Source organism: Clinocottus analis, unplaced genomic scaffold, assembly GCF_023055335.1.
Source record: "Clinocottus analis isolate CAN_PGR_092001 unplaced genomic scaffold, fCliAna1.0.p SCAF_11, whole genome shotgun sequence".
Classification (NCBI taxonomy): Eukaryota; Metazoa; Chordata; class Actinopteri; order Perciformes; family Cottidae; genus Clinocottus; species Clinocottus analis.
Genome location: NW_027175832.1, coordinates 3,612,143 through 3,635,768, shown reverse-complemented (window position 1 = coordinate 3,635,768; position 23,626 = coordinate 3,612,143). Strand labels below are relative to the sequence as shown.

Genomic DNA, 23,626 nt, shown 5'->3' with positions numbered 1-23,626 from the left:
TCAATGTGCACGTAACTATCGTGAAAAATATGTTTCTCAGCGTGTACTCCTTTACAGAATCGATAACACTACAAAGGTGATGTTTACCAAACGACTGATTTAATGCAGAATGTGTTATAAGTTAATTTCAGTCCCATTTACTTAGCCTGTCTAAAAGCAGAACAGCACTGTCATAATATAAGATAAGATAAGATAGTCCTTTATTAGTCCTTCTGTGGGGAAATTACAGGATTACAGCAGCCCTTACTCACAGAAATTTAAAGTAGAGATAACTGAGTAATATAAATATAAACAGTAGAACAGTAATAAAACCACAATTTAACAAAATGAACAGTAAGAACAAAAATATGAAATATACAGATGTAATAAGAATAAATAGTAAAACGTGTATAAAAGAATAAAAAGTATTGCACCAGGTGAAGTTAAAGTGTTCAGTGTTTTTGTATGTACATATAAAACAAATGCATCCACATTACAGGTTTGTGTACATTAAAAACACCATCAGAGTGATTTCTTCATAATTTGTCAGTTTTTACTCATTTAAAACTATTTGCAGTCGTGTTTTCCTTTTCTTTCTTTTTTTTTTTTTACACTTGCACAGTTTTAAATCCTCAACGGGTGTTTTATTTTGAAAATGATATCCGGAAGTAGTATCTACCGGTCGCTGTCTTGACGCTCGCGAACTTCCGCCAGTGGTTCGCTCGGTCCGCCTCACTCCTCCCGACTCAATTCGGCTCTTCTCGTGGCGGAGGAAAAGGCGAAGAGAAGGGGGGCAGACGGGTCGTACGGGGAAGGAAAAAAAGTAAACGAAATTAAATACGAACATCGTCGGCGAAAAGTGAAAGCGTTACGGAATCACTTTGAAGTCGACAGTGAGGTCCGTTGAAAGGCTGTTTATTTTATTTTATTTTTTGAAACGTAACGTTAAACACATTAGTGTAGTTGTGATATTGCGCCGTGAGCGGAGGGAAAAGGTCTCCTCCCAGTCTGTTGACGGATACAGTTCGGCTCCAGCGGAAAGGAAACGCGGCTCGACCTGCCTGCTCGTTACCCGGACAGGTAAGAGACGTTAACCGAGCTTTTTTTTGAAAAAAAAAAAAAAAATTATCGGGAGCAACAGTTGGTCTCGAGCCGGACTCACGATGTCACTGCTGTCAGCTTTCACAGGCTCCATCCGTTTTATGCAACACTCACGCTGAATTTCCTCATCTGTGGCTCCAGTAACGTTACACATGAGACGTGTTGCTTCATGCGTGTTAGTGTTCAACAGGTGATAGCTGGGGCTCAAGGTTTACTCTCGGCCTTCTGACCATCCACCGCAGGCCCCACCTACTGTATTGGTCACATTATGACTTATTTTTTTTTGGAAAGCAGTGGATTATTCCAGAACAGAAAAACATACAAAAAAAAAACACTTCCATGGATACACATACTACCACTTTCTTCACATGAGTCGATAGGTAATGGCTGCTGGTGTAATCCAACATGAACCAATCAGATTATGAACCCCATGTGATGATGGATGTGAGGCCCCCTCAGCAGGAAAGTGGCTGAGATGTTTACATGGAGCATCAACAGCTCGGTTGATGTCCTCCTGGCCATTAGGAGGACAGAATACAGACCGGCCATTGATGAGGCCAACTCATTAGTACCCCATTCACCGCCATCAAAGCCTCCTCTCAATGCCCATCGACATGAGTGGGTCGCACCACACTTTCTGCCTTCTTGGTGATAGTTTGCTTTTGGTGTCGCACTAAATTTAATCCCGACAGAGTGAGCAGCCTGGTGACAGACACAGACAAGTGCCTTACTTACAAGTATGAACAGCATCTGTGGATGGCTTTATTTTTCTTCACTAAAGCACCTACTGGTACACGCTGTATTACTCATATTTGACACACACACACACACATCTGTCTATGCGCTCAGACCTACATGCACAGGTGATGTCACAGGCAACAGCGATGTGCTTGCTTTGGTACCGGAGCTTTGCATCCGCTCTCTCCACCGACCCTGATTCTGTCTGAAACCAGACAAGGACTATACTGTTATTTCATGAGAAATGAAGGTGATGACCGCCATGAACAGCTGCGCTGTCGGGCTGATCATGAGCCTGTCTGGTGAACTTCCTCGGAATAAACACTAAGCTCCCTATATTGGCAAAATCTGCAAACTCACAGGAATCTTTCATTTGAGTGGATTGCACAGCTCCTCAAACAATACTTCTTGAGATGTGTGTTGAATGCAGAGGTAACAATGTGACCTTTGACACGAAAGCCTCCCCTCCCTCTACCAACTTTGGAGCTGCATCTCGAGCTCTGTGAGTAGATTCGCCCCCGGATTGCTGGCAGGAATTAACATGGCGTGTGATGCATGTAAATTGATTAGTAACAGGAGGAGGAGCAGGAGGGGGCTAGGTGGTCAAGATAGTACAAGCAATGCCTCGCTGAATGCAAGGATTAGATTTAAAAACAACAACAAAAAAGGGTTAAAGGACTCCCTGTACAGTTTGAGATTGAGGGGAGGATGTTTTTTAATCTCCTCTAGTTTAATTCCTTGAACAATGGATGATCTGTTGGGATCATGCGGGAAGCGACACACGCAGCCGTAACCAATGCTGTAATACCTTCTCGGCTCGCAGCTTGCATCTCCTCTGACGCAGAATGCTGCCCGACTCGCTCTGCTAACAACAAATCGTTTGCTGCGGGAGAAAGACGGGACCTGTTTCCTCATCGAGCGGCCTGTGGATCCCCTGCAGGCCTTTTGTTGTACACCGATCGCTAAAGTAGGAGTTGGTGTGGGCATGCTGGCTTCAGTTTCTTTTTAGTGAACGTAGTACTTCCTTCCTTGAGTGGATCAAATATTTTCTTGAACCTACGCAGATACAGTATTATATGTTTCTAAGAGTATATGTTCTGAAGTACATGTCTCTGCCTCAACAAGGAGTAAATTCATATTGTTTTTACTCTCTGTGTTTCTGACACTCACACAGTAATGTGGTAATGACACACTGATATTCCTCTCATGTATATTGCTCGGTACTGTTTGACTCTGTTTTGAGCCAAATTCATTCGTCGATTACGTCACATTAGTTGATCAACAACTATTTAGAATAATCACTGTAGTAATTTATCACGTAAATATAAATCTAAACATTTGCTGCTTGAAGCCTGTCAAATGAGACGGTATGATGCTTTTTAAATATCATATATGATAGTAAACTGTCTTAGAGGTCTGGACTGTTGCATAAAACAATCTATTAATGACTATATATTATTATAATATTATTATTAGTATTTCTCAATTGTCCGACATAGACAAATAGATACATTTAGAAAACTAATCATCAGATTCATCAACGATACAAAATAATTGTGTTTGAGTGTTTTGGTGTAGTTTAGGAAATGTTGTCATGTTTAGAGATTATAAAGGAGACATTGACACACAGATCTGTGCAGTGTGCGTGTTATGAGCTGAAACATCAGAAATAAATTAATCCCCAACTATTTGATAACCAATACATCTTTTTAATACTTCTTCAAACAATTTTACTAATATAATACAGGTCCAGCTTCTCAAATGTCAAGACAACACATGTTTTTGATGTTGTTTATTTTGTTATTTTGTTATTATAAGTGGCTTGTAGTTTGTGTTTTGAAGTTACATTCGGGCAACACTTTTCTTAAATCATTAAATATTTATAGCAATGAGTAATGTAAATGTAAATTCAAAATAAAAAGTAAACCCGATTACAAATTTGCCAGTACTCAACAGTTGGGTTTCAGGAAGAATCATCGTGAGACGATTGCGCCAAACGGTTGGTAGCTCCACCTTCAACATCTCTGGTTGTGTCAGACTATTGTCTGCTTTTAATGATGAAGGAATGCGTCGTGGCAGTATTAGATTTGAATGAGCAAGCACTTTGATCGATTTAACCTTTAGCTGTTACACATGACAGACATTATTATTATTATTGATAAACATAATGAGACACTTCTGTAGTTCAGACATGTTTGTGTGTGTGTGTGTGTGTGTGTGTGTGTGTGTGTGTGTGTGTGTGTGTGTGTGTGTGTGTGTGTGTGTGTGTGTGTGTGTGTGTGTGTGTGTCCGCAAATGCTCTGCATTGTGCTGGTAGTCACAAGGCTGAGCCTTCAGTGGTTTGCTGGAATTTCACCCAACCCAGGAGCAGATTGTGACATTGTGGAGATAGTCACACCCATCTGTTGGTTTGGCTCTAGAATGACTTCCTTTCAAGAAGCACCAAGTGTTGCTGGCTCTTTTCCATTCGCTTTCAAATAGACCAACTCAGTAGCATATCTCTTTTGTCTGTTCTAATTTACATATTGATTGTAAACTGCAGGGTTTTAAAGTTTCAGCACAGCGGTGGGGACAGCTGGTGGATGTTTCACTGCTGACTGAGGAAATAGGTTGATGCTCACATGCTCATCAGATTGAGACCGAACTCGGATGGACGCGTTTGCAAAAGCCAAGCAGGAAGTGTTGTCAAAGCAACCATCTCAGATAGGTGAGGAAACATAACAGACCTAGTTACCCCTCATTCCTGGAACTGTGTCAAGAGGTTTTTTTTTTGGTTTCTCTCTGCTCCCCCTCGGCCTTTTGCGCTGGAGCTTTGTGCCGAGTTTCTATAGCCGTGTTTGCAGATCGTTGAAAGGTAGAACCGGCATCTACACCCAAAGCAGGAGCGCTCCGCTCGGGTTAAAGGCTCATGTCATAATGATTTGAAACCCGATCCTTACCAGGAAAGAACTGGGTACAACAACAACAACAATTCCTTTTTTATTCAAATTGACATCTTTGAAACGGATTCCTTTGACGAAAGCAGCAGGCCAAAAATATTCTACGATCAATATCACATCAAAAATGATGCCAATTGTCATGATTAAGTGTTTATGAATTATTTTTTTTCAGTGAGGTAAAACAACATAGACTTTTCAATATTAATTGTGATGCGCTTACTGGTTTTGTGTAAAAAAAAAAAAGAAGTGTATTGAACTCATGACAGCCTGCGGTGTGTTGAGACTTGCAGTTGCTGGTGAAGCGCTGAAGCAAAAGGGCTCACACAACCATCTGTTGGCCAGAGAGTGTAAAACAGGCACATTTACTCCAGATGATCTCCCTGTCATTTGTGATACAGGGCCAGGCTACTGTATTTTGTGCCATTAGGATCATTTTCTCATGTGTAATGAATTAAATGTGTGTAAATAAATTTCAGTTTATTTTGTATAGCCCAAAATCACGAATACAAGATTTGCCTCGGAGGGCTTTCCAATCTGTACACATAACATACAAGCAATACACATTATTTGTTATATATCTTGTGTCTCCACAAAACATATTTAATCATGCATTTTAAGAAAAACTTAATAGGTGTAAAAGAGCACTTTGCATCGCAAAATAATACTTTAAAGTCAACTCAAACATGATAAACCCGCAGAGCCAACATAGAATATATATTTTGGTTCAGGTTGTTCAGGAGACCTCAGTCTGCTGCCAGAGCTGGACACATCTGTTCATCCTCAACTCTGATTGGACAGAGAGAAAGAAGCAGATTAGATAGCTGTGTCAACAATGTCCACGGTTGAAATTTCTCGTAGATGCTGATGTGAGGTTAGATTTGCAACTGTCAGGCTGAGTAAATGAGCTTCAGGCATCTTTTGCTCAAACCAAGTGTGTGTATTCATAGGGGAAGTAGACAGACAGCAAAAAAAAAAAAAAAGAGAACGGGCGGGCGAGGGAGAAAAGGTCACACATTGACGAGAGTCCATCTTTAGGCCCGTTATCTTCAGCCTGCCACGTGCAGGAACGTCTCTGTTGTGCACCTCTCTTTTGCTTCTCATTACCACCAAAATCATTACAGCCAACTCCTTAAAAAACAAAAAAACCTCCTCAGAGTGATCAGCATGAGGGGAGGTGGTGCTAAAGTCACAGGAGTGGATGATATTCGGGCAGTGTCATCGCGCCCAACAGCTATCGGTAGGAACAAATGAACAGTGTGTCTTTCGCAGAATATCAGGCCGTTTCGTGGGTTTTGCTTTGAGAGCTGTGTGTGTGTGTGTGTGTGTGTGTGTTCTTTGAAATACTTTACGTAATTTGAAGGTAGTACAAAGGAAAAAACACTGGTGCTCTGTGTGTTAATGTTTCAATATATTTAGCATGCATTCACATATTTAATGAGTAATACCAAGCTGTTTGGCGTCGAAATATTCGGGCCAGTCGTATAACGCAGTGCTTGTCATCCACGACGCTGCACCGCCTTCTTTCTGCCACATGGTGGTGCTCTCTGACTGGAGCCCGCCTCCCTTTTAGTCTCCGGCTGGGTTCAGTGGTCCCTCTTTCACAAAGGCGCACAAATGTGACAAGGTCCTTCTGTGTGCTTTCAGTCAACACTCACACACACACACACACACACACACACACACATGAACACAGACACCATCTGTTAGTTTGGCGCTGCAGATGATCCACATATACTGTCATCTTTTTTTATTAAATTTGTCCATTATTCTTCTGAGCATAGAGGCCTTTTCCTGCACTGTGTGTGTGTGTTGCATTTGCAAAGCGAGTCAGTTAATTATGCTGTCAGACAGCTCAGGTCGTGTGTGTGTGTGTGTGTGTGTGCACTCCTGTATATTATGTGACCGTGTGGATTATTTACTGTAAGGAAACTCTTGTAGCCAACACAAGCAGCGTTTCATTAACACACACGGGGCCGACAGGTGAGGTCCCCTCTGGAGATGATCCGGTGTTTGATGGTAACATACCTGCAGTCCCAATACTCACAGTGAGGCCGCGAATAACCCAATCATTTCTAAACTGTATTTATATTCAGACTTTAAAACCAAGTGCTTTGTCGAGACAATGAACTATAGAGTCCGATGAGACCGTACTACAGAAATACTGCGTTACTGAAAATATGCAAAGCCAAGAACAAAAAGATAGTTAACAATGAGCACTGTAATGTCATTTGAACTAAAACTATGTGAGCCAAATTCAACATTAGTAAGCAGATGGATGATTCTTGCTTGACACAATATCAAAATGTTTACAGGCCTTTACATTTTTTAAATAATCAATAACTTTCTTAAAATTATCCTTTTTTTTCCTTCCAGATGACCTCTTAGTTTTGTGACGTATATGCATCATGAATAAATGAAGCCTAATGTATATGAGAGGCTTTGACGCCCTGACACCTCAAAGTTTCCTGTAGAGTCAAATGTGTAGGAATGTAGCGTGAAGCTAATCCTCCTTTCGGTTCAGACTTGGAAAAGAGCCTCAAAGTATCCCACTCACAGGAAGACACACCTTTTCGTGACGACACAAACTCGCCTCGCTCAAGTCGTTTCCTCTGACACGCGTACGGTCCACGCAGCGTTTCACAAGACTGTAGCCCAAATATGGGCACATCCTGTCGGAGGGGAAGAGAGTTCAGCCGCCATAAAATAAGCTTCCTGTCGGACAGGTAAGGAAGAATAGAAATGGATATGAATGTGTTAACGAGTTCAGAATCCAAGAGTGCTGGCTGCAGCATGTGTGTTTGATCAAACTGGAGGAAGGTTAGACACGCAGCAGATGCATGCGTTTTAATCTTAAAGACTCCAATCACAATTGACTCATTCATAACACTTCTAGTCGGATCAGCATGCAAATTCAGCTCTGTGTGTGTGTGTGTGTGTGTGTGTGTGTGTGTGTGTGTGGAGAAACAGTGTCACTTTGATGGATTCTTTCATTACTTTAGCACCCTTTATGAGTCTATGGGGAAGTTTGCTGGCATCCCAAACAAAGACCAGTATGTGCTCCCTCACTGAGGCCCAGTCGGGACTCTGTATAAGAGCGTGACACCTGTGGCATAGGGGCTCGCATCCACAAGTGTCTGTGAGGAAAAGCTGCGCCTCCTTTTTTTGGAGCCTCAAAGTCCTCGGGGGTGGGGGGGAGGGCCCCAAAATGTTTGTCCGATGCCACACTATGTCACTGTGTCTCAAACAAGCAGGAACAGGTGTCCAAGAGACGCACAATCACGGCCTGTCTCCTCGCCCACAGTCTCAGTTGCTGAAATCATCCACACGTTATCAAATTGACTTGCGTGTAAAGAGCTCCGGGGCTCTGTTTGACGAGGGTTTTTTAGTAATTTGTGCCGTTCTGGTGCGTGGTGGAACAAGGTTTCCCATTTTGTGCAGGAATGGCTCTTGTACAGTGGCTCCTTGTGCAATTACCTCTCTGCACTGTAACAAATAGGCAATGTTCTGCCTGCAGGGCGTCTTATTGGAGAACGAGACACACACACGTCTTATTGTGTTGAAGAAAAATGTTCTTACCGGGAGCAATCAGTCTCAGGATCTGCAATTCAGACATTTCATACTGACTCTATTTGGGAAAAAATGATTACATCTCTGTGTCCACACGTCCCCGTATGGTGAAGGCTTTACCACAGTAGGGTTTTGTTTGAGCGTTTCTATACAATCAAGCAGCTCTGTGTGTGTGTTATCCTGCATTAACGGTTTTGTTTGTGTTTCTTGGACACAAACATGGTGTCCACAGTCCCTTTTTCTTGAAAGAAACAAAACTACTTGTATTTGTGTGAGTGATTGAGGTGGATCTTGTGACCTCAGTTGACCTTCTTGTGCTGAAAAATAGAGCATGAAGGGAGAGGAAGTAAAGTGAGATGGACGGACGGTGAAAGGGAGGATGAGGGGGAGCATAATTTTTGAGGGGATTCGGGGTGGGCTGCAGAGGAAGTGGCCTCAGTGTGACCCACAGAGTGAGACCTCTTCCTCCGCCCGACACGTCTTTGAAACTAGATGAACAGTCACAGCGGTTGGAGGGAGTAGCAGCCATTCATGTGGCTTCTGATTAATTGTATCTCAGACCCCTTTGTTTGTGTGTGTGTGTGTGTGTGTGTGTGTGTGTGTGTGTGTGTGTGTGTGTGTGTGTGTGTGTGTGTGTGTGTGTGTGTGTGTGTGTGTGTGTGTGCTGCTATAGTTTACTTGATTGCTTTCTATTTTTAAATTTTTTTTTGATGCAAGTTGTTTCCAGGAAATTCAGTTCATCTCCACTTTCCCTCTCTGCATCCTCTGCCTCTGAAACTGCAGATGTTGGAAGAAACAAAACCAAAAGTACTTTTAAATTGTCAGTGGGCATGACGTGTAATTGCAGAGTCACGTTGAATGCCCTGTAATGCAACGTCTTGAGGGACTTCAGGGTTCTTTTGGGGGATTTAGTCGGGAAGTTGTGCAGTAATGACATTCTTTCATTGATTATTTTAAGCTGTTTCTGTTCATGCACTACACAGATTTCATACAAGTTCAGTGTTCTCCTCACAAGGAGAACCACACAGCACGGGGAAACAGATGCTAGCATGCTAGCAGCTTTCTTTTCAGGCACTGTTGTTTCAATTTTGACAATTATTTTTTGGATAAGAGTAAATATGAAGTAACCAATGAATGAATAATACTTTTCTTTCTCTTTAAGCTATAACACAGAGTTGTATACTTTCAATCTTATTCTCTTTTTCCCGCTCAGCACACACCAAGGCCAACAACTCTGCAATAAGGGATCATAAAATCAGTCACCTGGCCTTGGGAGGATGCCGTTTGGAAGATGTTTATTCATCAGTACAACTCTAATAACTTTGTTTTCACATGTCGATACTCCAATAATGTCTTACAATAACAATGCACTTGTCACAGTGACTGTTGCATTTTCCATCTGATTAACACGAGGAATCAGGCATCAGCACTTCCCGCCAACTTGTTCCCGTTTCTTGAGTGAGTTTGTTCGTGCGTGGGTCACTTCTCATGCGATTTGTCTCGAGTTATCACGTGCAGTAATCTCATGTCTGTCGTTCCTGTCCTTGTTTGTTCAGAAACGTCCCTTATTTGTGGATCATTGGGTCCCCAACTGTACGCAGTCTGAGTTACAGACTCTGACAGCATGTGACTTATTGTTAATCACTCCCAAGGTTATCGGACGCTTCCTGCAGCGCTCAGAGTTGTTTCTTTTCAGCATTCAGTGGCTGCGTTGGACCAAAGTAGCACAAATTCACATCTGAGAAGTTGTCAACCAGATTATCCTTGTCCATCTAGATTGATGCTCTGTGTGACAGTTACTTTATGCCTCTTGAACTATTTCAACCAAAGTGAAGGTGTTTCAGGTTTCACCTCTCTTATCTAGCCCTCAGTTCTTTCCCTTATCTAAGTTCAGTGTACGGATGACACACAAGCAAAGGGAAACTGCTACTCAGACCCGGGAGAGAAAATGATACCTACACCGTCCCAGCCTGCCTGTTGAACTCTGACCTGCAAGGAACACAAATCCATTTCACCCTCAGAGCAACACATGCGAAGCTTCTCAAATATCCACCGTTTTATTGAGGCCGTGGCAAAACATTGACTAAACGTATCATGAAACAGGATGTTTGATTGCTCTCAAATGTGGACTTTGCTTTTGGTGTACCAGATTCCCATTCTAATTATGCTTAATTTAAATATATTGATGATGGCCACTATTTTTATATATAACTGGTAACCTGTATTAATAACAAGATACATAAATATATAATATATATATATATATATATATATATATATATATATATATATATATATATATATATATATATATATAAAATAATTAATATCAAGAAAAAAATATGTGTATTTGAATGTACAAATCTCCATATGCAAACTTACATGCACACCTCTACACAACACATTGACACTACTTATTGTCATTTAGCTACAGTATTGTACATGCAGGGTTTAATAAGGCTGTCATAAAATAGCTGTGTTGTGTTTGAATTGATTATCCCTCCCAAAAAAGAAAGAAACATACTTTTTTCTTCATTTGGCAATAATCCATTCAACAATTTACAACGTCTCCACTGGCATCCAAAACCTGGAGGAGAAAACTAAAGCTGGCCGGTCACAGTTCTTGTGGTTTCCACATGGTGTCTCAGGAGCTGCTGTCGACCCAACATGTATTTAGGTGTAATTGAAGAGGCGCACGTCAGCCACAGCAGCTACACCTCCACTCCAAAAATATGGTATAATACCCGAATATAGAACTTTATAACCATCCCCGGGGCATTCTGGTGCCATGAGAGGGTTTGGTCTTCATATTCTGCTTTTCTCTCTCTCTTTCTCTCTCTCTCTCTCTCTCTCTCTCTCTCTCTCTCTCTCTCTCTCTCTCTCTCTCTCTCTCTCTCTCTCTCTCTCTCTCTCTCTCTCTCTCTCATATCACACTCTCATGCATGCAGCCTGCATTTTTCCACCACTAATCCCTTTGTCCTGTTTAACAGGGTTTGGTAGCTGCCATTGATTTCACAGTTGACGTATTTGTATCTATTGATGTCATGGATTAACATTAAACATACTGAATGTATTCAACAGACAAAGCATGTAAGTATGTTTATTCACCTCACCATTACCTCCGTTTTATTAATATGCATTGTTAAATACACCTTCATATCATATAAGGCAAATGCAAATATCCACCTACATGGACTTTGCAGCTCATGACTTCTTTTCACACGTGCACACACACACACGCCCTGTCCACATTTATGTCATCTGACTAATCCCATTTCCCCTTCACTTGTAAAACAAACTCTCCTTTATGACCTTTTGCGTTGTTTTATAATAAGCGCTGTGACGTCCGCGGCGTTATCAATTATTCCATCCATGCACGCTGTTGTTTAACCCTTCCTGCTTCTGCTCCAGCTCGGACCAGAAGCTACACGGCGGTCAACTGGAAACACGGCCGACCTTTGGCCTTCTTTATTCCACCTTTTGCCGTAGTAGTAACATGAAGTCGGACCAGCTCAGGGGTGGAGACTGGAACGACTGAATGCATTTGTTTATTGTTCCATAATAGGCAGGGCAGTGTTGGGAGAGAGATGGAGATCCATTGTGTCGTATCTCCCTGCCTTCGTCATGAATAGTAGCTTTCAGAGGCAAGGGAGACCGAGGCCAAAGGCAAAGCGTTCACAATAGCTTTAAGTTTTACGGCGTTCCTGTCGGCGTCAGCAGATTCTTGGCATGAGACCAAATGCAACATACACAGCTGCACAACTCTCCAGCTCTCTCCTTTTCACACACACACACACACACACTCACACTCTTATCTCCGTCTCTATTGCAAGCACACGTCTTTTTCCACAGCCTTCTAACCCCACCATTCATTCCTTCCCTGCATCCATTTCCAGCAAACTCCACTCTGCTTTCACTAAGCTTTCTTTTGTGCATTTTTTTTTTTTTTTTTTGCCACAACAATGCTGTTTGTTTTCCGAGGGCAGGGCAGCGCAGAGAGATGCTGCCTGGCAGCCTCCCTGCCTGGGTCGCCGGTGTCTCCTGCATGTCACCCTCTGTGCGTCTGCAGTGACGTCCGAAGGGCATTATCTGCCAAAGGCCTCTGTTTGTTTTGGGCTGCTCTGGGCTTGATAATGGCCCATTACTGAGGAACTAGAGTCTCACAGGCACCTCGGTGAAAACTGCAGAGACCTTGCTGCTAATCTGCATGACACCCAGCTGTCGGTGACAAAACACCTGGCTACTGTTGGGGCGGTTTTTAGATGAAACTTGCTCCACTGTAGCCAGAAACAACACAGACCTGTTGGCTATTTTTAGCGCATGCTCTAGCTGCTAATGATATCGCTGAGGCGCCGGCTGCCCTTTGTGCCTGTTTTTGTGTTGCTCCCACGTTTGGCATGCTGTGCGTAGAGCCATTTCTGTCTTAATACTTATTGAGCGTCACCAAGTATTCAGACTTTTGCATAATTGGCTCATTACCCCCCGGACTTTCCTGTTGAAGGAATGCAAGCAGCTGAGTTGACAGTTACACCAATGGAAAGGAGAAACGTATTCCTGTAATTGTTGTCTCCCTTTTTGTTTTTCAGTTTCAATCTTTCTTTGTGCCTTTCAGCAGTTTCTCCTGTTTCTCTCTCTCTCTCTCTCTCTCTCGTGTCTCTCTCATTGTAGGAGTGTGAATCAGTTGTGGTGTCACTGGACTATTATATACAGCAACTTCCTGAAATCCCACAGCTTTGCTGATTAGTTAGTTAATGATTTAATGCATTGTTTCATTTTGCGTGTATTTTATGGGACCACGCCAATGATGAAAGTTTCATGTTCGAGGTCACCAGCTTGACTTTGATGGGAGACATTAAAGGTCATCCCTGTAACAGAGCCTGTGTAGTGCCTGCAGGAATTACTCCGCTAATTATCTGTCAATGTTTTTTGAAAAAAGGGAGGATACATCAAATATGAAGTGGGTACCTTGCATTTATTTTCTATATAAGGTCAAGGTGTCAGTATTGGAAATGCCACCGTCCTCTGAAACTCTCTCCTCATCACCTCAGACATTCTCCAACACTTTTAAAACTTTATTCATCTATTTAAAATCTGCTTTTTAACCTGTGATGCTAGTTCAGTATGTTTGTGTTTTGTTCATGACAATTATTTTATATCTTGTTTATATATCCAAGTGCCTTGAATACCTTGTAAAGCACTACACAAAGAAAATGTATTATTATTATTATTATTATTAAAATGATGAATCGGGTATCAGCAATCATGCAAGGCCAATGCACCGATACCACGCTATCATCACGTCATTTATCACATAATTCACGCGACACAGGAACAACAAGTGTCACTTGTTACCCAATCCGTACATCCTGACCAATTGGCATGAGACAGAAGCGAGATGGCTCACTTGTGAGCTACTTTCATCCTCATTCTTCCGTTAAAAAAAATTGCTGCGTCCAAAAAAATTGGTGATGGAAGGTACCGACCATCAGAGCCATCTCGCTTCTTTCTCATCCGCAAGGTTTGCACCTGCACGGTACCGATTGGACAGCTACTGGAGGTGTTCATTAGACCTTCACTTCGCTGCACTACACTTACACTGCATTCCCCATAACATTAAAACCACACTGCACCCACATTTAGGATTACTCAACTGATAATTTGCCATCTCAACAATAGGCCAACAGGATGGCTGACAGTGCTGGCTTAAAACGTCCCACTAAGCAGTTCAGGAGCCTTATTTCACCTCCCAGCTGCTGAAGACACAGACATATAGGTCAAAGATAGAATTTGGGCCGTAGTTTTGATAGTGTGAAGTGTGAAAATACAGCCGTTATTCCTTTGCAAAAGCAATGTGTATTCATCCATACATTGAAGTAATCACTATCTTGAGAGGAGGACAAAAGAACAACAGTCAGGTTTCTTTTTTGTTTTTTTTATCAGTGCAATAAATCTCTGTGGCACCATCACTCCCTCACTCTATAAAAGGCAACATTAGTCAAGTAGAGGAGTGTGTGAACTGTGTGGAGTGGAGCCTAATTGGAGGTTGCCCGGATAGGGATTGTTTTCCTTCACCATGAGAATTCTTCCTTCTGCTTAATCCTTACATACTCCACCAGCGTTACCTGCCCCCTCTGTTATCACTGCTATCGGTCATTATGTCAGAGTCCCTGACACACATGCTGCTCTCCTCCTGTAACAGCCACTGCATGTGCAGTCAGTCTTGTTCACACAATCTTGTTCTCGGTATCATCGTGTTTAAGAACACTGATTAGCTCGCTGACTTGGCTGTGCTATCTCATGGATGTGCTAACCTCATCTAACTTGACATGCAGCTGCTGTTTTTTGTTATTTTATACATGCAGGGATATATGTATAAGTGCTTTATGAATTGAGTTCATAAAAAAAGGAGGTGGACGTGCAATTCCTGCAGCATAACTTGTCAGCCATCTAGTCTGTGCTTTAAACAAGGAATCATTCATAGCTTATTTGGACAGGAATGAGCCTCAAGTAATTGCGCATGAATTTAGGATTTAGAAGCCCTGCAGAAAGGAGTCCAGTCTAGTCTTCTGTCTAGACACTGTGCAACTTTGTTACAGTACGCTGGATTGTTTTTATCCTGTCAAGCCACAGAACTGACAGGATTGTGTCGTTTGCCAGATTCTGAGAACCTACTGGGGCTTCTAAGTTTTACTGAAACGTTTTCATGGAACTACAGCAAAAAAACACACACACACGGTTGCGTTACTTGTAGTGCCACATGGTTAATCTAAACATCTTTCCATTAGCCTTTTGCACAGTTCTGCTTTTTCCTGGAAACCTCTGCTTACACAGGAATAATGACTACCCTTCAGCCAATCATAGAGGAGCAGTCTTGCAGACCAGCTTGGAGGTCGCTGGATTTCCCAGTATTCCCTTGTACTTTGAGTGCATCCAGTGGCCTGGGTGGGGTCCTGTCAACTACACTTATCTCAGCGGCCATACCTACAGCTTTCGGGTGGTGCTGCTGCTCTGTGTCATGTGATAGTTCCCCTTAAATCACAAGATCTACTTCTCTGCTACTCTCAGCTGCACTTCGTTCACTGCTCTTGCATTCAGCTGGTACATCGCTTTTTCTAACCTTACTGTAAAAAATGAATGTATCTTCATTATTAATCAATATGTGGATTCTTTTTGATAAATTGATTAGTCATTTAGTCTTTCTAAACAGTGGGAAATGCCCATCATGAGTTAAGATATATTACAGTTACAGTGAGAGAAAAGCAGCAAATCCTCAGGAAGCTGCAGCCAGACAATATTTAGCATTTTTTAAGCTTGACTAAACTTAATCATTCATCCAGTTTTGTTGCCATTCATTTTCTGTTGACTAATTGATGAAACAATTAGTTGTTTCAGCTCCACCTGAAACTGTGCAGGACTGGAAATGCCACTATGCTATGTGTCTCTCCTGCCTCTATGTCCTCTGTTTATCACGGTGAACTAAATCTTGGTGATATTTTGAGTGTCGACTACGTGACCGGCCGGCAAAATAAAACCAGGGCAGTCGCTGTCCTTCTAACTGCAAACCTTTTCTGGTGGGAAAGTCTTGATGTCACTCTGGTGGGTCTTCTCACACTGGGAACCAGTGCCCACAGCATCCCCCCCCCCCCCCCCCCCGGCCTCACCCTTTGTCTTTTCCCACTGAGTTTCTCCCACTGGCTCATAAACACAATCTCACTATACTCAGCAGCAGGACTGATGACTTGAGTATTATTGAGTTTGATAAGCATGCTCACCAAGTGAGAACAGGCCAGTGTTTATAGTAAAGCAGGAGGGAACTGCACAGTAGCGCTGATTTGATCTGCGCAGCAACGAACTCCAGTGTGAGGTCATGTTTTAGATGAAGTGAGAGATGGGTTTTTTTCATTCAGCTGGAAAAGTGCTGACTGGCGGCAGAGAGTATGAGAAGGCCACTTTTAGCTTGCAGACTGGGAAAGTCCTGCTTGCAGAAAGTGAGTGCAGGGAACGGTATATACATGAGAGAAATGACAGAGTGTTGTGTGGGTACACAAGGGAGAAAAACCAATCAACTGGCTCGTGGTTGGAGCCAGTTCTTTGAACTCTTTTGTTCAAAGCAGCAGACATCTGTCGCCTTTCCACAACTCACTGTTCTAAACTTCTCAGCTGGTACATGAAGTCAGACAGACGCCAGGCAGGAGAGGTTGAACATGATTGTCATAAATGTTACTGGCAGTAAAATGTTGATTTGGATTTCAGCAGATAGCAAAGGAGCGTGCTCGTGCACGACCTGTTATGTCTGCAGTAAATCAAAGAGGACCAGCCTCGTGTCGGCAACCATTGTCTACGGCAATGCTGTAGCAGCTCTGTGAGGCTGTACTTAGAACAACGATGGCGCTTTGAGTTAACACGCGCATAATGACGTTGCTAACATGCCGATGTACGGAAAGTATTAAGTTTTTAGCCGGCAGGCGCATGCAGGTTCCCACGACGTGTGACTAAGTATATCCTCCCTGCAGCATAATTCTAGCCTTGGTTCTACCCCAGACCTCTCCAAATTATTGAAGTTAATGAAGCTGGCAGCAAAATCCTCTCCAATGTCTACTATCATTTTCCTCTTAAAAACTGAACCATGGGTGCTGACTTGAGCTGTGTTTTTACAACCTTACAAGCCACGAAAGAACGGGCTAGAAAATGACAGACTTGTTATTTTGGGGTCAACTAAATGGAACGCTTTGCATGTGATCTTTGCCCACCTCTCATCGCCTCGCGTCGAGCCTTTAAGTGCAGCCGGCAATGCTTGAGCCCAAAGCCGTTTTTTATTTCCAGTGGTGTTACTTTTTTTACACGAGCCTCTCCCATCTGAAACGCTCCAGATACTCAGAAAGGACCACACATGCTGTACAGTTGACAGGACCGACTCTTCTTTTAGCCTTTAATGGGAGTCGTTTGAATTAGTCAGCAGCAAATTTAAGAGTTTTCTTTGAGTCTGAGCGGCAGGGTTGTAGCAGTGTCACACACACACATGCACACGCACGCACACACACACACACACACACACACACACAGTTTTTCATCTCTGACTCTTGGTGTTAATAGCGGCGAGTCATAATGGCTCCCTGTTCTTAGCACTTTGAACGCTGTGCTAATGAATGGCATGTGTGCGAGTGGATTTGTGTGTGCAAGGTTGAGCGGAGCGGGGGGGCGGGGGGGGGTCTGTGCTGATCTGTGCAGTAGGTGGTCCTGGCTGCTGTGTGTGTGTGTGTGTGTGTGTGTGTGTGCCTGTGTGTGTTGTGATAGGGTGGGCTGTGAAATGTGAAAGGGGTGGTCTTTTTTCTGATCCTTGGAGGTAACTGTTTTCCTGCAACGCTCCTATATATGTGCACGACGGTGTTTAATGCCACACACTCAAACACACACGGTGCCCTCCCATAGAGTTTCAGTCAGGCCGGTGCTGCTGGTAGTCGCTGGCATCACATCACAGGGGCTGCACAGTTTGACTGAGGTGACTCAGGCGGGATGGTTTGCCTGCAGGAATAATTTCTGAGTGCTGGTGGGGATTTAAGTGCCTCTTCCTGATTTAGCTGCCGCCTCCTTCTACTCCACATGATGGTTGAACTAATACAGTCATTTGGCGCCAGTAGACTATTAATTCTGTCTTTAATGTAATCCTTAATTTTAACTGTGGAGGTTTCTTTTTTTTTTTTTTTTGTGGTTTACTTTATCACGTGATGGAGAAAAAGAAAGCTCATTTTCAGCCTTGTCATCTCGCTGATCTGCTCTGTGCAAAGGTCATTTAGTCAAGACGTGCAATAACCACCAACAGCTCTTAGAGAATTACTGCAATTATCTTCAGCAAATTGAAAATGCTGTAAAGCTTGTGGTCAATCTGCCTCCATTTGGTCTGAACAAAGCGTGCAGGTCTCCCAGTTGGTCATAGAAGAGCATCCATCGTATCACATGGCCTTGAATGCCGAAAGCCTTCCGCTGGTCAGAGGTCTGGATAGCGGTCTAATCGCCGCGCCGCTCACGGCTGTTAGACGAGGGTCCGCTCTGGTTTTATTTGCAGCTCTGTCCTCTATGTTCAAGAACGAATCAGTGTTACCGCTGTCAGCTGAGTGTCGTTAAAGGAGCTGTATTTAACATTCTGGACACATTAATATAGCAGTTGTTGAGCTCACAGCTATGGCGGTTACAGCTGATGATGCCATCGTGGAACCGCCGCCCGGTTCCCCCTCAGGTAAAACACTCTTTGCTCACTGTTATTAGCACTGTTAGCAGTGTTCAGCCAGACCGCCGTTGTAATGTTGAGATCTTGCACCTTTTTTAAATTCAATTTATTTGCTTTTAGGTTTCTGCAGGGATGGTTTTCAGGAAGAAGTTCTCCCAGAGTAGTATTCATTGCAGGCCCTTTCGTGTGAAGACTGTGTACATTTTTCATTTTATCTCCTTAGTCATGGTTTTATTTGACCGGCTGCTTCACTACGGTGTTTGCATATTGCACAATTTATAAACAAAGCAATCTGTTTCGCTTGCTCGCGCCAGGAAATCCACGAGTTCTTACCTGGCAGCAGTAAATTGCTGCCCAGAAAAGCAGGTGTACAAAGAAGTTGGTGACTAACCTGTTTGCCACTTGAACTGCCTCTAATGATTTGTTGTACAGAGTTCAGTCGGCCAAGAATGCCGTTGACGTCTTTAACTCCTCCTGCAGTGTAATGAATGAATTCATGTTCTCGTTCTGCTCCCACGTCATTCAACCCATGATGTGTTTTTCAGAGAATCAAACATATGGCACCCAATGCCGTCTCGTCTCCTCCAGACTATAGAAGTAGACGCCTCACTCATCACGTATGGATAAAAGGATTCCCCCCCTCCCCTTCACACCCACCTGTGCACCACCGCCTTTATGACTAAGCTGCGAATGTCTCTTAAGGAGGATTGTCCGCTTTGCATTGTACAGCATGCCCCTTTCATGTCTCACTTTCATGTTATCAATAGCATTTGAGCTCTTTGAGTCATCTCTGGCTGTGTTTCCTTTGCAGTGATTACTTATCTTTAGATGGAAATAAAATGCTTTAATCAGGCAAGCAGACCCCCAAGCAGAAGTCAGAAGACTTCCCTTCCTATTTCTGTTTTATTGTTCCCGCCTCCTTCAAAGCTGCAGCATCAGAGGCCGTCTGGAGGGACGACTTCCTGCAGGGTAAACGGGGTGCAGACAGGGTCGAATAACAAGTCAAATGTTATGGTTTGTTTGCATGAAAAAAGTTGGCTACAAAAAAGTGAATGCTTGTTTCTCTCAACTTTTGCAACTGCGTTTATCCTGCTACTATCTTTTTTATTTTCAGTTACTGTGACCGCAGCCTGATACCAAACACTATCTACTCAAAACATGAATTAAGTCAAATATTGACGATAAACATTTTTTGAATTCCAGCAGACACAAATACAGATATACAATATGCAGATGTCAATAAAAATCTGACTTAAAAAAAAACAAAAACCCCTGAATTTGTAGAATCTTTTCTCGTATTTTCCTCAATAAACATCTGACAAAGTGTACATGAAGCTCTCTGTTCCCTTCTGAGAAAAGTGTGTCGCGTCACAAGAACGCACATGTGCGTTGCAAAAAAACTTTAAAAGGAAATGCGTGCGTGTTTTTTATGAGAAACGCAGACAAATGGCAATAAAAGGAAGTAAGAGTGCAGGCGGGGAGACACTGGAGCCAGAGCTCTTCCATGAATGTGTCGGGGCTTGTTCACATTCAGCCTGTAAATGATTAGCAGGAAGTGGAATCACAACCCAGACCCACTGCAGCGCTGCACGCTCACACACACTATGATACACTGAAATCTTTACACCGCTGTCGCTTTTTGTTTGAATATATGTATGCTACAATGTCAGAAATCAGCGGAGCTCATATTTTACTGGAACAAAGTAGCATCATTGTGCCATGTCTGGCTCCAGGGGAAGGAACGCCTAAAACCAACCACTGGAGTTTTCCACGACATGTATAGCAACCACAGACTCTATACATTAAAGATGGAGTCTCCGTCACGTCAACCAAAGGTTTTTGAAGAACTGTCGTGAAGCTCAAAGCCGGTGGCTTCGACACAGCCTAACATTAAAGATGGGCGAAAAGGGGGATTGGTTAGTGGAGACTGTTGGCAGATAGCAACCTGAGACAGTACCCACCTGTCACTCAAAAAGGCCACGTTAGCCAGTTAGTCGGTTAAATACAAATTCAACCCCCCTACAGTTGAAATGGGGAAAATAAGCCAAAAAGTACAAAACCAGTATTGCACCCGGCTGTAAAAATGTATATTTCCTCCGCAAAGTTGGATATTTTATCATCGTGCTCTATGGGGATTGGCTCGCTTTTGGAGCCAGCCTCAAGTGGCCATTTGAGGAACTGCAGCTTTTGGCACATCCATTTGGTTTTGTTTCACCAGAATGCTTGATAAAAAAAATAAAAAGATGTTGCTAATGTAAAGGTTAAAGTGTCGTGTTAACTAAGCTTTTTGTTGTTGTTGTTGTTGTTGTTGTTGTCCTTCATTGCAGTGTTGTATTGCCCAGGATGTCTTCGAAGGCTCACAGTTCCAATAACATCACCCATGCCCGACGAACGGTGCAGCAGCTGAGAATAGAGGCCAGCATTGAAAGGATAAAGGTACAGTGCAACCATCAGTCAATTCATGCATCTTCATTTTCTGAACTTTCATCTGTTCCAGTATGTTTAGGTTCAATTTCACAACACTACTACTTATACATTACAAATATGTCAATGTGTTTTACTTCTTTTTTTTTTTTTAAAGAAACAAAAGAAAATCTTGCTTCTGCAGAATGAAAACATCATTAAAAAAATATAAGGATTTATTTAAAATAATGAACAATGTAGCAAACTTCTTCCATTGTTTCTGTAGGTATCCAAGGCCTCTGCAGACCTTATGAAGTACTGCAGCGAACATGCCAGAAACGACCCTCTCATTATGGGCATTCCCGCCTCAGACAATCCCTTCAAGGACAAAAAACCCTGCACTATATTGTAGTAAACGCCACTCGGCGTTCATGTGTTCATTTTTTTTGCTTATTAATGTTGCTGTGTTCTTTTAGTTGGGAGGAGTAAGGGTTGGACTGTGATCGTATCATTACCACATGTTCCACTGTTCTGTTATCAAGTCAGCAAGTCAACCAGGAATTTCCTCATAAACAGCAGTTCATAATGACAAAAGGAAGCCCCACTCGTGCCACTGTTCAGTTTGAGCTCTGACCACTAACGCTAAACATTTGGCTGCATGAGTTGCAAATGCATCAGGTACAGAAGGTTGTATTCTTCTCCTCAGTGATGACTTTGGGCCTTCCTCCTGTATGTACTGCCATTGGGCAGTGTCCGTTCCTGTCTCTCGGGTTTGCCTTAAGTGAAGAGATTCATACAGCCAAAGTTTCCTTTTCTGTCTTTTTAAAAGCATATTACCTTTTAAGATGGATAATAACGTCCCACGAGTATTTTTTACAGATTTTGTGCAGTTTTGATCGCAGAATTCAGCGGTCATGGTTCACGTTGCCAATACTCAAATGTTACCGTGATGAATCATAGGTTGGGGGACAGTATTGTCAGTAATTCTGGTTTGAAATTCAGACACTTAAAAAGTATTTACCAACCCGGCTCCGACTGGTCCACGACAATCCGCATACTGTTTATCCATCGTTTTCCTGTCTGGTATTTACAGTATGATTACCACCATACAGTGTTGTCTATAGTTGATTTAAAGATTTAAATTCCATATAAAAGTCCTTAATCCAATGTCATCTATGCTCAGATTGAAGCCATTAGTATAATATGACCCCGGTGCTGTGATGCTTTTTGTCAGCTGTGCTAGTAAAATAGAGAGTAACTGCAGCAAAGATAAAAATGCTTTATCACATTAATGTAGTGCAGAGAGCTCATTATTTTTTTACCTGGGTGTCAGCTGACATTGTGTGCAGGGCAACACTGTGTAATAAAGACCCTGGGACCAAGCCAAACCAATGATACTGCGTTTATCAACATCTAGATATGCATCTGAATGAAACTATTTGTAGCCATTGCTTCTGGAGAATGTCTGTGGTACGATATTTTTAGGACACTTGACGACTTGAAGCATGTCAGCAAGTGTTGCACAATACTGTGAGCCGTCGCTCACTGGCTCAATACAAGTGTCTTAGTTGAGGAAGTGTGCATATTGTTGTCTTAAAGTGTTTTTTGGTACAGGTGCTGTGTGCATTGATGAGAAAACCACTCTCCCAAGACTGCTCTCAACTTTTTCACTTTTTTTTTTAAAAATTTGAACTAAACATCTGTGTTAGTGGGGGTCTCTAATCGTCAGTCTGACATGTCCTTCATGTTGTGATTCTTTGGAGGAATGTATCTGCTATGGTAAATGTAACACAAAAAACAACAGAAAAATAGCATAAAGTAGAAATTCTCACACTCTAAAGCCTTACTGTTTGCCTTGTATGATGACGCTCACTCTGACTGGGAGTGTTTTCTTGAAAAAAAGAATTTCTATCAAATGTTTTAATCTGTGGGATGAATGTGATTTGTAACCATATTGTGCCATTTTGTTTCTGTCTACATGTTACAAGCAGAAGAAAAAAAGTAAACTGTCTTTCACTTAACTGGTGCTCCGCTTCTCAGCAGTTTGGTATTGTTTCCCTCTCCAAAGGGGACGTTCAGGTCTTCAAATCAACAAGATCTTGTGTTCTTATCCAGTTGTATTTTAAATGATTGTCTCTAACAGTCAGTTTTCTTACTTGCAATAAATCATTCTGTACGCAAGTTCAGCTTCCTACTGCCATGTCACGATTTCTGTCCATTCAGCAACTCTGTAATAGCCTTTTTGTTACATTGACAGCTTAATTTAACTTTCAGAATCTATGTTTTGGTAAACGTCTTTATTAATATAGCAACCTTTGTATGAAGACTTAACCAAGTGAAGCATTTCTAAAGTACAATACTGTAATTATATCTCAATAAAGATGTGTTGTGCTGCACATTCGGATGATTTGAACTCATGATGACCACTGATGTCTTGATATATATTTTTTGCAACCCCAGATTTACAATGTTTAATGTAGAAACCTGAATTTGGTCGTTTTTTTTTTTTTACTGTTCAGCTGGTGCCTGGCCAGAGGCATCAGTTTATCTGGGGCCATTTCCTCTCATTAGTCGTTTATTTATATCTCACTCGGAATAGGAGAGAACGCCGGCCTCTTGCCTCGGCTGTCAGAAACCAGAGAACACAAAAGGGCTAAAAATAGAAAGTACCAAA

The 23,626-nt window shown here is 42.4% G+C and overlaps 1 protein-coding gene across 1 annotated transcript; it reads left to right on the top strand.

The window, feature by feature from the left end:
- Positions 1-677: 677 nt before the first annotated feature.
- On the top strand, positions 678-23,138 carry gng12a (guanine nucleotide binding protein (G protein), gamma 12a). The gene is made up of 3 exons (XM_068571127.1): positions 678-1,059; positions 20,877-20,985; positions 21,239-23,138. Exons 2-3 carry the CDS (start codon positions 20,893-20,895, stop codon positions 21,362-21,364), a joined length of 219 nt encoding a protein of 72 aa, XP_068427228.1. The 5' UTR covers positions 678-1,059; positions 20,877-20,892; the 3' UTR covers positions 21,365-23,138.
- The last annotated feature ends 488 nt before the right edge of the window (positions 23,139-23,626 follow it).

Coding starts and splice junctions, on each gene's coding strand:
- gng12a (XM_068571127.1), top strand. CDS start 20,893: ATGTCTTCGAAGGCTCACAGTTCCAATAACATCACCCATGCCCGACGA. Junction 20,986..21,238: donor CCAGCATTGAAAGGATAAAG/GTACAGTGCAAC, acceptor TTGTTTCTGTAG/GTATCCAAGGCCTCTGCAGA.